The sequence below is a fragment of the Muscardinus avellanarius genome, assembly GCF_963383645.1.
Source record: "Muscardinus avellanarius genome assembly, chromosome: 1".
Taxonomy (NCBI): Eukaryota; Metazoa; Chordata; class Mammalia; order Rodentia; family Gliridae; genus Muscardinus; species Muscardinus avellanarius.
The window spans coordinates 175,845,183-175,858,994 of NC_137786.1; the positions used below are offsets into that span (position 1 = coordinate 175,845,183).

The following is a 13,812-nucleotide window of genomic DNA, read 5'->3' on the forward strand; positions in this document are numbered from 1 at the left end:
TTAAAAATAAGCAAATATTGTACCTTAGAGTTAATAACCACATGCAATCTTTTTATTGCCGGGCGTGGTGGCGCACGCTTGTAATCCCCGCGCTTGGGAGGCGGAGACAGGAGGATCGCGCAGGTTCGAAGCCAGCCGTGCTGGCGTAAGAGACCCTGTTTCAAAAATATAAAATAGGTCTGGGAGTGTAGCCCGGAGGAAGGAGGGCTTCCAGGAACCCCAGTACCACCAAAAAAAAAACAAAAACAAAAATAACCATATGCAATCTTTTTACCAAAAATCTTACCATGCCGGGCGTGGTGGCGCACGCTTGTAATCCCTGTGCTTGGGAGGCGGAGACAGGAGGATCGCGCAGGTTCAAAGCCAGCGGCGCTGGCATAAGAGACCCTGTTTCAAAAAAATATATAAAATAGGTCTGGGAGTGTAGCCCGGAGGAAGAAGGGCTTCCAGGAACCCCAGTACCACCAAAAAAAAAAAAAAAAAAAAAAAAAAAAAAAATCTTACCATTGTACTGTCTTCTTTTAGGGAAAAGTCTAATCATAACTGAATAAGCTTATAGCGAGGGTCAGGAGGATATGGCAAAATAAAACTTTTTGTTTTGGTCAATATTCCTTAGTAGGTATGAACAGCAATTTGATTTAGATAAACTTGGAGGACAGTTCATCCTGCTGAATCCATTAGGTTCTAATATGATTCAAAAACTCCAAACTCTAGTTAATTGCTTCCAATTTAAATCCTAACCTTTTCCTCCCCTACAGTGATTTTCTAGTTCAAGCTCATTAAATTTCATCAATCCCACACCTGTTCACATTGTTTTATTTATTTTTTTGTGATACTTGGGGGTAGAACTCAGGGGCTTTTCTACCTCCAGGCTTTACTCTCAGACATATTTTATATTTTATTTGGAAACTGGGTCTTCACTAAGTTGCTGAGAGCCTCACTAAATAGCTAAGGCTGGCTTCAAATCTGTGTGATCCTCCTGTCTCAGCCTCCCAAGCACTGGGATTACAAGCATGTGCCACCACACCCGGCTTCACATTGTTTTAGAATAATAATTCTTGCTGGGCGTGGTGGTGCACGCTTGTAATCCCCGTGCTTGGGAGTTGGGAGGCGGAGACAGGAGGATTGCGCAGGTTCGAAGCCAGCCGCGCTGGTTTAAGAGACCCTGTTTCTAAATTTAAAAAAATATATAAAATAGGTCTGGGAGTGTAGCCCGGAGGTAGAAGGGCTTCCACGAACCCTAGTACCACCAAAACAAAACAAAAACAAAAACAAAACAAAACAAAAAAATTCTCTGAGTGCACCTATTAATACTTAGAGTTTATGCCACAAGGACTTAGTAAATGCTTGCTAAAGTTTAAGGTGAAACAAGACAAGTCTATGGAGCCGCAAATTTTCTAGAATTATATATAAAATTAGCAGTTTTTATTCTATACTAATTTTTCTGAGAGGGTATCGTATTAGTTTTCATAAGCTCCTCAAAACGGAGGTAAACACACCAAAAAGTGCAGCATCACTAATTTAGAAAGGAATAATTATGGATATTGCTTTTGAAAGGGAAAGAAAAATTAGTCTTCAATTACCTAATGACTGGCTCTTCAAATCTTTCCTGTCTTCAAACCTGGGCGTTAAAGGAAGATTAAAGTTCTGTATTCCCACATCTTCGCGGTGCTGCATGGTTACCATGGCACAGATCCTAGATAATGGCAAGAGTCCTTTGGCGACCATCTGGTCTCTCACATTAGGATAATAGTATCTGTAAACCACATACGCACAAGCTGTCAGTTGGAAGAATTAGGTGAAGGAGTGAGTCAGTCTCCTCCAGGGATCAGCTTTCAATATTTAGTTATTTCTGGAGCCTGATTGTTCTGTACTGGCGGTATATAACTGCGGTTATGTCTGGCTGGATTTACTGCCCATTACATGGAGAAGCAACCACATAAATTACATCCTGAGTTCAGGACACAGACCAGCCTCCCACAGGCTTTCTGTCTGAGGTATCTGCATTTGCCTTGGGCCTCTGGGAGTAGTTTCTCCTTAAAGATTCAATCTTGCAGTAGCAAATTTGAACCAGAACAGTCCTAATTTCATTCATGACTCATTCTTGTATTCAGGCCTAGGCCCTTGGAATTTGGGGGAGCAATAAGGTTATGTCAGTAACTCCTCTATTTCCTTCTCATGTCAAAACAATTCGTTCTCAGATCACAAAGTTGTAAATCAAACTTAGGTGGTTTAAAAAATGTTTACATTTGATTTCCACCTCACTATACTTAGAAAAAATCCTGGCATGTGGTGGTACTCTTTTTTAGTTATTTCTCTGGTGCTGTTTTCCCTTTTTTTATATTTATTTTCTTTTGTGTATGTGTAATGCTCGGGAGTTAGCTCAGGGGCATTCTATATCCAAGATATATCATCAGCTCTTTTATTTTTAATCTGGAAACAGGGTCTCACTAAGTTGCTAAGAGCCTCACTAAGTTGATTAGGCTGGTTTTAAACTCATGATCTTCCTGCCTCAGCTTCCTAAGTACTGAGATTAGAGTCATGCACCATCATGCCTGGTATAGTTGGTTTCTTGGAGGTGTGAATACAAAGGGAGAGGTTGGGCATGTATTATTATGCCAGTATCTTTTCTAGAAACCTTCTACCCATGCATGTAACATTAAGTGAATTTATATTTCTATAAAGGCTACTCTTTCTGTTGGTGTGAAGAAGAAATGACAAAATATGAGTTTAAAAGTGGAGCGACCAGTTGGGAAGCTATCACAGTAATCAGGCATCAAATGATAAAGGTCTGAATTGAATAAAGAGAAGCCCCCTCCCCAAAGGTGAATCATATGTTTAAGAGACAGTAGGAGGTTGCCGGGTGTGGTGGTGCACACTTGTAATCTCAGCATTTGAGAGGCTGAGACAGAAGGATCCGGGTCCATGGCCTGCTTCAGCTACTTAGTGAGGCCCTCTGTAACTCAGTGAGACCCTGTTTCAAAATAAAGAGTAAAAAATAGGGCTGGGAGTATAACTCAGAGGTAGAATGTCCCTGGGTTTCATCCCCAATACTGCCAAAAAAAAAAAAAAAAGAAAAAAAGAAAAAAAGAAAAAAAAAGAGACAGTAGGAGTTAAACTAGTAGGACTTGATTTCCATTGTAAGTAGTGGCAAGAAATGACGGGGTGGGGAGCGGGCAGAGGGAAGCACATCAACAAATGTTGTTGCATATATGGATGTATCACTTCGAAACTCACTACAATGTATAACTAAAAAGCACCAATAAAAAATTTTTATAAAGTCTGAGATAAAATTGCCCCCAAGATCCTAACAGATTTCAGCAAAAGTAAACCAAGAATCACTGTCAAATACAAAGTACATAAAACAGGGCAGAAGGGGCTGCTTAGTTTCCTTCTAAAAGTTCCACCTAGATTGGCTAAGGGGTAGGATGCTTTATGATTAAAGTCTCCCTTCTGAGGCATAGGATTATGTGGTCCATAATGTACCTGCACCAGATTTCAAACTGGACTCCGCCTCCAGGCACAAGGCCTTGTGCAGAGAAGGCGCTTAGTAGAAGCCTCTGTACTGGAACTTCGTTTGGCAACAGGAGAGAGTGATGGTGCTCACTATTAAAGATGGGATCTGGAACACAGAGTGTGGTTGCAGTTCTGAAGGTCTTCAGGGTAATTCCTTTGGAAAAGAAAAGCAGTTCAGAATATCTAGTTCAGTGTTCACATATCATAGGACAGTAGTTACATATACAGTATTCACTATCCTTATAATATTCTTGTGAAGAAAACAAGGCAAGTATTATTATTCTTACTTCACAGATGAGAATATGGACACCTTGAAGTTGCACTGTTAATCCAATGGTCTTTTTTTTTGTGGTACTGGTGTTGGAACACACCGGCTTTTCTGCCTCTGGGCAATACTCCCAGACCTATTCTATACTTTATTCGGCAACAGGGTCTCACTAAGTTGCTAAGAATGTAAGTAGCTGAGGCTGGCTTCGAACCTGTGCGATCCTCCTGTCTCAGCCTCCCAAGAGCTGGGATTACAAGTGTGCACCACCATGCCTGGCTAATCCAATGGTCTTAAAAGCTAGTAGGTCCCTGGAATCAGAACCTACATTCTTAGAGGCTATGGGACCCTAAGGTTCCATGATGATATAGAAAGAGATCCAGTGGCTGATGGACAATGTCTGAGGGTTCCATTTTTTCTACATCCTGCCATTTGTTAGTCTTTTAAAAAAAAATATAGCTACGTTGGTGGGTGTGAAGTGCATCTCATGGTGGTTTGAATTTGTATTGCCTAAATAATTGATGGAGCTCAGAGTCTACTATGGTTTGTCTCTATGTGGTCCATGTGCTGGACACTTGGTCTTCAGTGCTGAGAGGTAGGGCTGTGATTAGGTCACTGGTGGTGCTGTCCTTAGAAGAGATTAATACTGGTCTTGTGAAGTCCATTCTTTTTTCTTTTTGTACTATTGGGACTTGAACCCAAGGGCATTCTGCCTCTGAGCTATACCTCCAGCCTTATTTTATTTTCTATTTTGAAACAGGGTTTCACTAAGTTGTGTGTGTGTGGGGGGACTTGCTAAGTTGTTGAGGCTGGCCATGAACCTGAAAATCCTCCTGTGTGTTAATCTTCCAACTACTAGGATTATAGGCATGCGCCACCATGTCTGGCAAGTAAGTTGATTTTTGTGAAAGCAAGTTGTTACAAAGTGAAACTACCCGTGCAGGTGGGCCCTTTGGTGCACAGACATTTCCCATTCCGTTTCTCCCATTCCTCAGCCTAGGAAGCCTTCATCAAAGGCTGAACTGATAGGGCCACCAAAACTTGGACATTCAGTCTCCAAAACTATACATCTTTTCTTTATAAAGTATCTAGCATTAAGTATTTTGTTATAATGACAAATAGACTGCTCTTTTTTTGGGGGGGTACTAAGGGTTAAACTCATGAAATACATCCCCAGTCCTTTCTTTTTCTTTTTCGTGGTACTGAGGATTGAACCCAGTGAAACACACCCCCAGCCCTATTTTATTTTTTAGTTTAGAACAGGCTTTCACTAGTTTGCTGAGTCTCACAATATTGTCAAGGCTGTTCTTAAACCTGTGATCCTGTTTTAGCCTCCCAAGTACTGGGATTACAAGCGTGTGCCACCACACTGGGCTCGTGTTCTTTTTTTAATTTTTATTTTGACCCAGGGTCTTCCTAAGTTGCTGAGGGCCTTGCTAAATTGCCTTGACTGTCCTTAAACTGAGAACTTCTTGTCTTAGACTCCTAAGTACTGGATTATAGGCATTATGGACACAATACGGCATCTTTCTATGTGTTGAGTAGCTATCTGTATATCTTTGGCAAAATTTATATTCATATTCTTTGCTCACTTTTAAAATGGGTTGTTGTTTATTACAGATTTGTAAGAGTTCTTAATATATTCTGTTTATAAGTCTCTTACGTGAAATCCAAAATCAACATTAGCAGAACCTGGAAATTATTTATGGACAGGTGTAGAATAGCAAACAAATTTTGAGTCACCAGATTACTTCACTTCTAGCTGAGATTGAACAAGGCAGGAGTCTGCTTTCTTGTTTTGCTCTCATTGATGGTCAGAGGATGGAGAAAGAAGAAGCAGTATAGTATAGTACACGAAGCTCTGGTTCTTGGTTTAAATCCTAACCTTGGCACCTGTTAATGAGGTGGTCCTAGGTAGGTCACTTAATACTTCTGGATCTTATTTTCTCTTTTGAAAACAAAACAAAACAAAACAAAAAAGGGAAAAGCCGGGCATGGTGGCGCATGCTTGTAATCCCAGCACTTGGGAGGCTGAGACAGGAGGATTGCACAGGTTTGAAGCCAGCCTCAGCTACTTAGTGAGGTGCTCAGCAACTTAGTGAGATTCTGTTTCCAAATAAATTATAAAATAGGGCTGGGGGTGTAGCCTGGAGGTAGAAAGCCCCTGGGTTCTACCCCCCAGTACCACAAAAAAAAAAAAAAGAAGGGAAAAATTGTTTGGAAGATTTTTAGATTATGATCTATGTGAAAGATGGATATGTACATATTTTTCTTTTTTTGTGTTATTGCGGTTGGAATCCAGGGGCCTTCTACCGCCAAACTATACCTTCAGACCTATTTTATATTCTATTTTGAAACAGGGTCTCACTAAGTTGCTGAGATCCTCACTAGGCTGCTCAGGCTGGCTTCGAACCTGCAATCCTCCTGTCTCAGCCTCCCAAGTACTAGGATTACAAGCATGAGCCACCATGCCTGGCTTACATATTTCTTTTAGGAGCAATAGGTCAATTTTCTTTAATTCTCTAAGGTGTTAATAACTTTACAGAACCATAGCTACTGAAAATAATAATTATCAACTAGATGTATACAGAAGATAAGAATAAGTAGGCACGTATCCAGGCATGGTGGCACATGCCTATAACACCAGTACTTGGGAAGCTAAGACAAGAGAGTTGCAGGTTTGAGGCTAGAGCACAGTAACTTAGCAAGACCCTGTTTGAAATTAAAAAGAGCTAAAGGTATAGTTCAGAGGTAGAATGCCCCTGGGTTCAATCTACAGTACCAAAAAAGAAACAAAAAGAGTCATGTACATGATATAAGATGGGGCAAAATGAAAATAATTGGTAGATCTAGGCAAAAGATATACAGAAATTCTTAGTATTTATATAAGTGTTCTGAAATCCTATCAAAATAAAAACTTAAAAAAAAACAGTTAAAAAGAAAAAGTAGAAACTTAAGTCCATCTGGTTTTACTGTGTAGACTGTTTTTACTGACTCGAAAACACTTAAAAACATAAAATCCACTCAGGAAAAACATGTCCTAAGTATGTCTAATAAAAGCAATGAAAAGGCCTAATCTCCCAAATTTACCATTTTCAAGAAACTCAGGTCCTCTGAGCACACTGGATTGCGAGTCTTGAAATGGAAAGTAGTATTGGACATAACAATCCGCTTCTCCCCACACTGTTGCTTGAAGAGGGGTCAGACCTTTAATCATCTCTACATGGAATTCAAAGTGGTGCTCCATCAATCCATTTCCTTGGTCCTCAGCCTATTAAATAAAGCAGAAACACTGGTGAGCTTTAAAGAGTAACTTGCTTAAAATATTCCTACTTTTCTATGAAGCCTAAGAATAGATTAGAAAAAAGTGAACTGGCTGTCACTAAGATAGAGACTTAGTTTTACTTGTATAACTCTCATAACTGTTCAGTATAATCAGACCAAGAAGAATTTACTCTAGATCACGACTAGATTAGTTTCAGGAAATCCATAAATGCAATTCCATGCATTAATGGAACAAAGGGGAAAATTTTTCAACTTCAAAAACTGCTAAAAAGTCATGTGATAGAATCCAGTTGGTTTTTTTTTTTTTGGGGGGAGGGGTAAAAGCTGTTAGTACACTAAAAATAGAAGGCTATTTTCTAAAATAGTTGGAAATGAAGACTGGGAATTTCCAAAAATGGTAAGAACTATTTGGGAAGGTGGCAAATACAATGTTAATGAAGATATTTCTATTCATAGCAATGAATCATGTAGTAAAAATTTCTTATGTGTCAGGCACTGTACCAAGTACTTTGCTTGTGTTTGATAATTTCAAATGCATAGCTAATAACAGTGTGAACAGGGTCTGGACTCAGGCTGCTTGACTCTGGAGCCAGTGTTCTTTACCCCCATCCTCTACTGCCTTCACAGATATTAAATAACTCATTACTAAGAATTCAGGATTCAGGTAAGAAGATAGTACAATTTATATGTTTAACATTCTAACTACTAGCCCAATCAATCTGGAACAGAGACTGTATTAGGTCTTTGCCTTAAAATCTAGAAACACATTAAAAATACTTGCCCCAAAACTTTTCTTAAGGAAATAGAAAACTTGCGATTTGATTCCTTGGAGCAAAAATTTTTTGGGAAAAAGATCTCTGAGTTATAGTTGTTTAACTTGATCAAAGAATATTGTGATAATTTAACAATTCAGTTCTGGTGACTCAATGAAAGTCATAAGTATAAGGGAAAAAACTGTACTTGTAGATAGCTAATCTCACAAACAAGTCTTTGAAGGATTTCCTCTGTGAGCATAGTAAAAAATGTTTTCTAACTTTTTTTTTCTCCTCCCGGAACTGGGGACTGAACCTGGGAGCATTTTACCTCCGAGCTACACCCCTACTCTTTTTTTTTTATTATTATTTTGAAACGGAATCTCACTAAGTAGCTGAGGCTGGCTGAGAACCTGTGATCCTCTTGTCTTAGCTTCTCAAGTACTGGGATTACAAGAGTGCACCGCCACGCCTGGCACATTTTCTAACTTTTAGTATGGAACTTAACAAGATCTGAGTCTATACTGCAAAGTGAAAGCCATGTAACATTTAACAAAGTATTATAGGCTATTTGTGCTATTATGTAATTTCTTTTTTTTTTTTTTGGTGGTACTGGGGTTCCTGGAAGCCCTTCTATCTCCGGACTACACTCCCAGACCTATTTTTACATTTTTATTTGGAAACAGGGTCTCCTAAGCCAGCGCGCGCGGCTGGCTTCGAACCTGCGTGATCCTCCTGTCTCTGCCTCCCAAGCGCGGGGATTACAAGCGTGCGCCACCACGCCCGGCAGTAATTTCTAATTAGAAAAAATACTATTTAGCCTAATGATAAATACTAATATCTAAAAAACTAAGAACAAAGGGTTAGAGCTTAAAACATGGGCATAAACAATAACATATAAACAATAAATTTATAAACAATAAATAGATATTTTCATCATAATTCTTTTCCTGCTAAAGACATTTACATTTGTCATTCAGATTCAGATTAAGACATGATGTATTTGCTGAGTGTGGTGGTGCACACTTGTAATCCCAATACTTGGGAGTCTGAGACAGGAGGATCACAGGTTCACAGCCAGCCTCAGCTACTTGGTGAGGCCCTCTGTAACTTAGTGAGACCCTGTTTCAAAATGAAGCATAAAAAATTGGGTTGGGGGTATAGCTTGGAGGTAGAATGCCCTTGGATTCAATCCCCATTTTTTTTTTTTTTTTTTTTTTGTGGTAATAGGAATGAAACCCAGGAACATTCTACCTCTGAGCCACACACCCCCAGCCCTATTTTTAAATTCTTTTTATTTTGAAACAGGGTTTCACTGAGTTGCGAAGGACTTCACTAAGTAGCTGAGGCTGGCGGTGAACCACAATCCTCCTGTCTCAGCCTCCCAAATGTTGGGATTACAAGCATGTGCTACCACTCTCAGTTTTCAATCTCTACTTATGCAAAAAAAAAAAAAAAACCCATAATGTATTTAATTGGTGTGGAGATCTAGATTTGACTACACTAATCAAGACAACAAATGTTGGATATAGTAGACCATGATACAGTGAAATGAAGACTAGAGCCAGAAGACCTGAGTCTGAGCCCTAATTCTCCCATTCTTAGTTATGTGATCCTGGACAAGTTGCACAACCTCTTTCTCTTTTTCTTTTTCTTTTTTTGTCACCTATAAAAGAGAATGACAATGCAGTTTGTAGGGAAATAAATATGATGTTTAATATTTATTTATAGATCATATTTATGATATATAATTTTTGGAAATGTTAGGGAAATAAATATGGTATGTTAATGTGCTTTCTCAATTGTATGGCATTGTCCGAAAAAATTACTTTTAAGTTACTAGTAGAAAAGCAAGGCACTTTACTAGAGATTCCCATATGGACTTAGTCAACAACAGACTTAGATTTTATTGACGAAATTTGGGGTCATTCCTTTTCTCCAATTTTTAAAAGGGTAATTAAGTTACATCAAATGATGTGTGCATAATGTTTATGTTTCACTTTGAATGTCACTATGATGCATAATTACCCTGCACCAATAAAAGTATAAAAAATTAAGATAGTAAATTATAGGATTAAGATCCAGTTATGAATTAGATTTTCTTTATAAATTCAGGGAGCTAAGTGGGACACAGAGAATTATTTTAACTATCAGATAAAATAACAATGATTCCTCTGGTTTAAAGCAAGCACTGGAGTGCAAGTTGTTCTTTTGTTGAGCCTTCTATTACTGGAATAAAATTAATTTAGTGAATTTTAATTTTGCTAAAATGTGCAAGAGAAAATGAGATTGCAGTTTTCTGTGAACCACAATGTTGAATTTCTACCATAGGAACAGATGCTACAGATGGCTGATCCAGGAAATGGGCTGGCCTAGGGCCGAAGGGAGGGAGTGTTCCTTCTTCATTCTTCAATCTTTGCAGTGCGATTATCTGATCTGAAGAACCCATGGCTAAAAAGACTCGAAGACTCCCATTTTGGTGGCCTGAGAAGACATCAATCACAGGCATGTAACTGTCGACAGCAACAACTGGGTACTTGGCATCAAGCAGCAGGCGAGAAATCTTGGGATCTCTGGAGGGGAAGAAACTGTGAATGAGCCAATAGCAATCATCAGTGTCAGAGTTGCTTCATTTCTACTTGCTTGTCTTTTCTGTTTGTTAAAAATGGATCTATAGCTACAAAGTAATAGAGTTTTTATTTTTTATTTTTATTATTATTATTATTATTATTATTATTATTATTATTATTTTGGGGTGGTACTGGGGTTCCTGGAAGCCCTTCTACCTCCGGGCTACACTCCTAGACCTATTTTATATTTTTGAAACAGGGTCTCTTACGCCAGTGCGGCTGGCTTCGAACCTGCGCGATCCTCCTGTCTCCGCCTCCCAAGCGCGGGGATTACAAGCGTGCGCCACCACGCTCGGCTAGAGTTTTTATTTTTAATGTGATTGTCAATAACCAATCAAGCTAAAATTACAGGGCAGAGAAGTTCAATTTCAGGGCTAGGAATGTGTCTGATGTATCTCTACCATTGTTGCCCCAAGCCCAGAGTCTGTGACCAATGGAACAAAATCTTAGCTGAGGCTTGCTAAATTGCATATTTTACAGCGAGGTGGTGTGGTTATCTAAGAAAAGTGTGGACTTCAGAATCTGGCAGATAAAGTTTGAGCATCAATATTACCAATCGTCTCTGAACTCTACTGATCACTTACTATGTGGTAGTCATCTAACACTGTGAGTACTGATAATACCCACTGCTAACCGAAGGAAAAGTTCAAAAAGGTTGAGTAACTTAGCTAAGGATTCAGAGGTTGTACAAGGTTGAGCTGGGAGCTTGCTAAGTTGGCTCAGGCTGGCACAGAATCTGCAATCTTTTTGTCTTAGTCTCCCAAGTACTGGGTTTACAGGTGTGCACCACTATGTCTAGCCATCATCTTCATTTTATAGACAAGGACATGAAAGAGGTTTAAGCGACTTTTCCAAGTCAGAGGACAAATTTCCTCATTTCTAAAATGGGGACAATGATAATACTTGATGAGGTATTAGCAAGACTCAAGTGAGATACTGCCCACAAAACTGTTCTTTATGAAATGTCAAACTCAACATTTTATTTTATTTTGTTTTTGTGGTACTGGGTATGAAACCCAGGGGCATTGCACCTCCAAGCTACACCTCCAGCCCTATTTTTTTAAAGTGTCTTTAGTTTTGAAACAGGGTCTCACTGAGTTGGGAAGAGCCTCGCTAAATAGTTGAGGCTGTCTGCGAACTGCGATCCTTCTGTCTCCGCCTCCCAAATGCTGGGATTTACAATCAAGCACCACCATGCCTGGCCAAAATCCAACATTTTAAACACAAAACTCCAAGAAGACTGCTAGGAAAGTAGTCAGTGCTGAAACAATTAAAAATCCGCATTTTGAATAAAAACAAAAAAATAACAGTCTGTTTTGGAGATAGAAATAGCCTTCAGCTTAATCAATACTCCATCTAGGTGTTAAAGTGAGGCACAGTAATCAAACTTAAGATTGAAACTACAATGTTCACTATAGAAATCTTAAGAAACAACTGATATGAATCACACTCTGTCTCATTATAGAGAAGTAAACCCTAAGTTTTGTGAGGTGGTAACTTCTGGTGGTAGGGCTTTTTGGTAGAGTGAGTGGGTTCCAGAGTCAGGCTATCCAGGGTCTAAGCCTTCTACTCTTGGACATTAGTGACAAGTAACTCAACTGTGGGTTTCTGTTAACTCTTCTGTACAATAGGGGAAATCAAAGTACCTGCCTCAGAGGTTGGTATGATGATTAAATGACTTAATGTATGTAAGGCTCGCGGCACAGTGCCTGTAACATGGCAAGCAGTATAACTGCTTTACAATGGGAGAAAGAGCAGCAACTGTGGTGAGACTGAGAAAGATCCTCCAAGGGATTAAGGGCTATTCATATTTGCAAACCAAAAGAATTCCTCTTCAGTCCAAACAAAGTTAAAGATGCAAAATAAAGAATACTCCAAAAGATCCTATTTACTTGAATGACATGTAAAACTGATGGAGGGGGAGTTTCACCAGCCCGAGCAGCTTGTCCTGTCCTGGGCTCCGCACCTTGTTCCAAGTTTCAATTACCATCACATTGTTCTTAAGCCTTTCCAGGTATTTGGAAGATAGAGAGATAGGAATCACCTGGGGAAAACAACAACAAAAAGCTGAAACCTGAGACAAAGGATTAATTTATATTTTATTCAGTAAGCATTTACTGAAAGTATGTGGTATGCATGCATGGTGTAAGGTATGGAAGACATTGAAAGAAAACCTACTCTGCATTCTCAACAGAAGCAGCAGTCTGCTTCAGACACTAACATATAAGCTAGTATGAGTTCTCTGATGACATGGCTCATATACTTGGGGCACAGAGAGGGATGTCAGACGTACCAAACTCACACATCCCTTTCCAAGGCAAAGTGAGCCATTTGTAAACCCTCCTGAGGGAAAGGTGTTTTTGGAACAAGAATGACTGATGTCTGGAAAAAGGCTGAACACTTTATCAAAAGACCACCAGTGCTCTAGCTGGATGGCCTTCAAAGACATGGCTCAGTGTAAAGTGCTCTGTCCACAGGGTGTCATGCTCAATAGCTATGTGAACTGTCCATCTGGGCTTTTCAATATAAAATTATTCCAGAACTGGCCATCTGGTAGTTAGAAAAGAAAATTTACAAAGAGGACCTGAGGTTTAGAGTCAAGAACAACCTATCAAATAATAGAATCAAGAGACCACCAATTTGAAGGAATCCAAGCGATAGTAATAACTGTAATAAGTGGAGGAAGATAAACTCCAATGATAAAACCAATAGAAAACCTAAGAGGCAAAAAGAGTGACACCAGAAGGAAGGTAAGGCTTGATGTGGAAGAGGGCATGCCTTGCATGTGCAAAGCTCGGGGTTCAATTCCCAGCACCAAAACAAAATAAAACAAAATGTACAGGACATGATGAAAGGACGACATCTGAAGTGCAGAGAGCCAGAGCTACTTTCGTATTCACCTAAGAAACTCTCGATTATACAAGGGGCCATGGGTACATTTCTGTTCTTTGAAACCAATAAAAAAAAAAACTAATATAGCAACCTCATCTCCAAATATATAGCTTTCAGAAAGAGCTTGGGGGAGAAGGTAATGATAAAACTTAAGGCTGAGCAGGAGTTAACTAGAACAAAATGTTCTACCTAATACTGTCATGAAGGCTGAGAAGGAATAGCACAAGACACAGAGGTTGGAAAAGAGAATATTCAGATAATACTGAGGAGCTGAGCACAGCTGGCCTATCCAGCACAAAGGGAAGAGAGGCAGGAGTTGAGACTGAACAAGTATATACAGTCAGTTCTTAAAAAAGTCTTGGAGTGATACTCAGAATTTACATTCTATCATGAAGGCTTTGGGGAATCACTGTAAGTTTTAAACAGGGAAGTTAAATGCTCTGGTTAGTCATTTTTTGTCTGTCTGTTTTGG

The 13,812-nt window shown here is 39.3% G+C and overlaps 1 protein-coding gene across 1 annotated transcript in view; it reads right to left on the reverse strand.

Annotated features, from left to right (window-relative positions):
* The window catches only part of C2CD3 (C2 domain containing 3 centriole elongation regulator), a gene marked incomplete at both ends in the record, with an annotated part of 121,978 nt that overhangs the window by 63,829 nt on the left and 44,337 nt on the right, over positions 1-13,812 (reverse strand). The window contains 5 exons of the mRNA XM_080696269.1: positions 1,584-1,756; positions 3,487-3,670; positions 6,872-7,052; positions 10,145-10,391; positions 12,341-12,492. Of these exons, the coding sequence (XP_080552395.1) occupies positions 1,584-1,756; positions 3,487-3,670; positions 6,872-7,052; positions 10,145-10,391; positions 12,341-12,492 (937 nt within the window). The remainder of the gene's footprint in view (positions 1-1,583; positions 1,757-3,486; positions 3,671-6,871; positions 7,053-10,144; positions 10,392-12,340; positions 12,493-13,812) is intronic.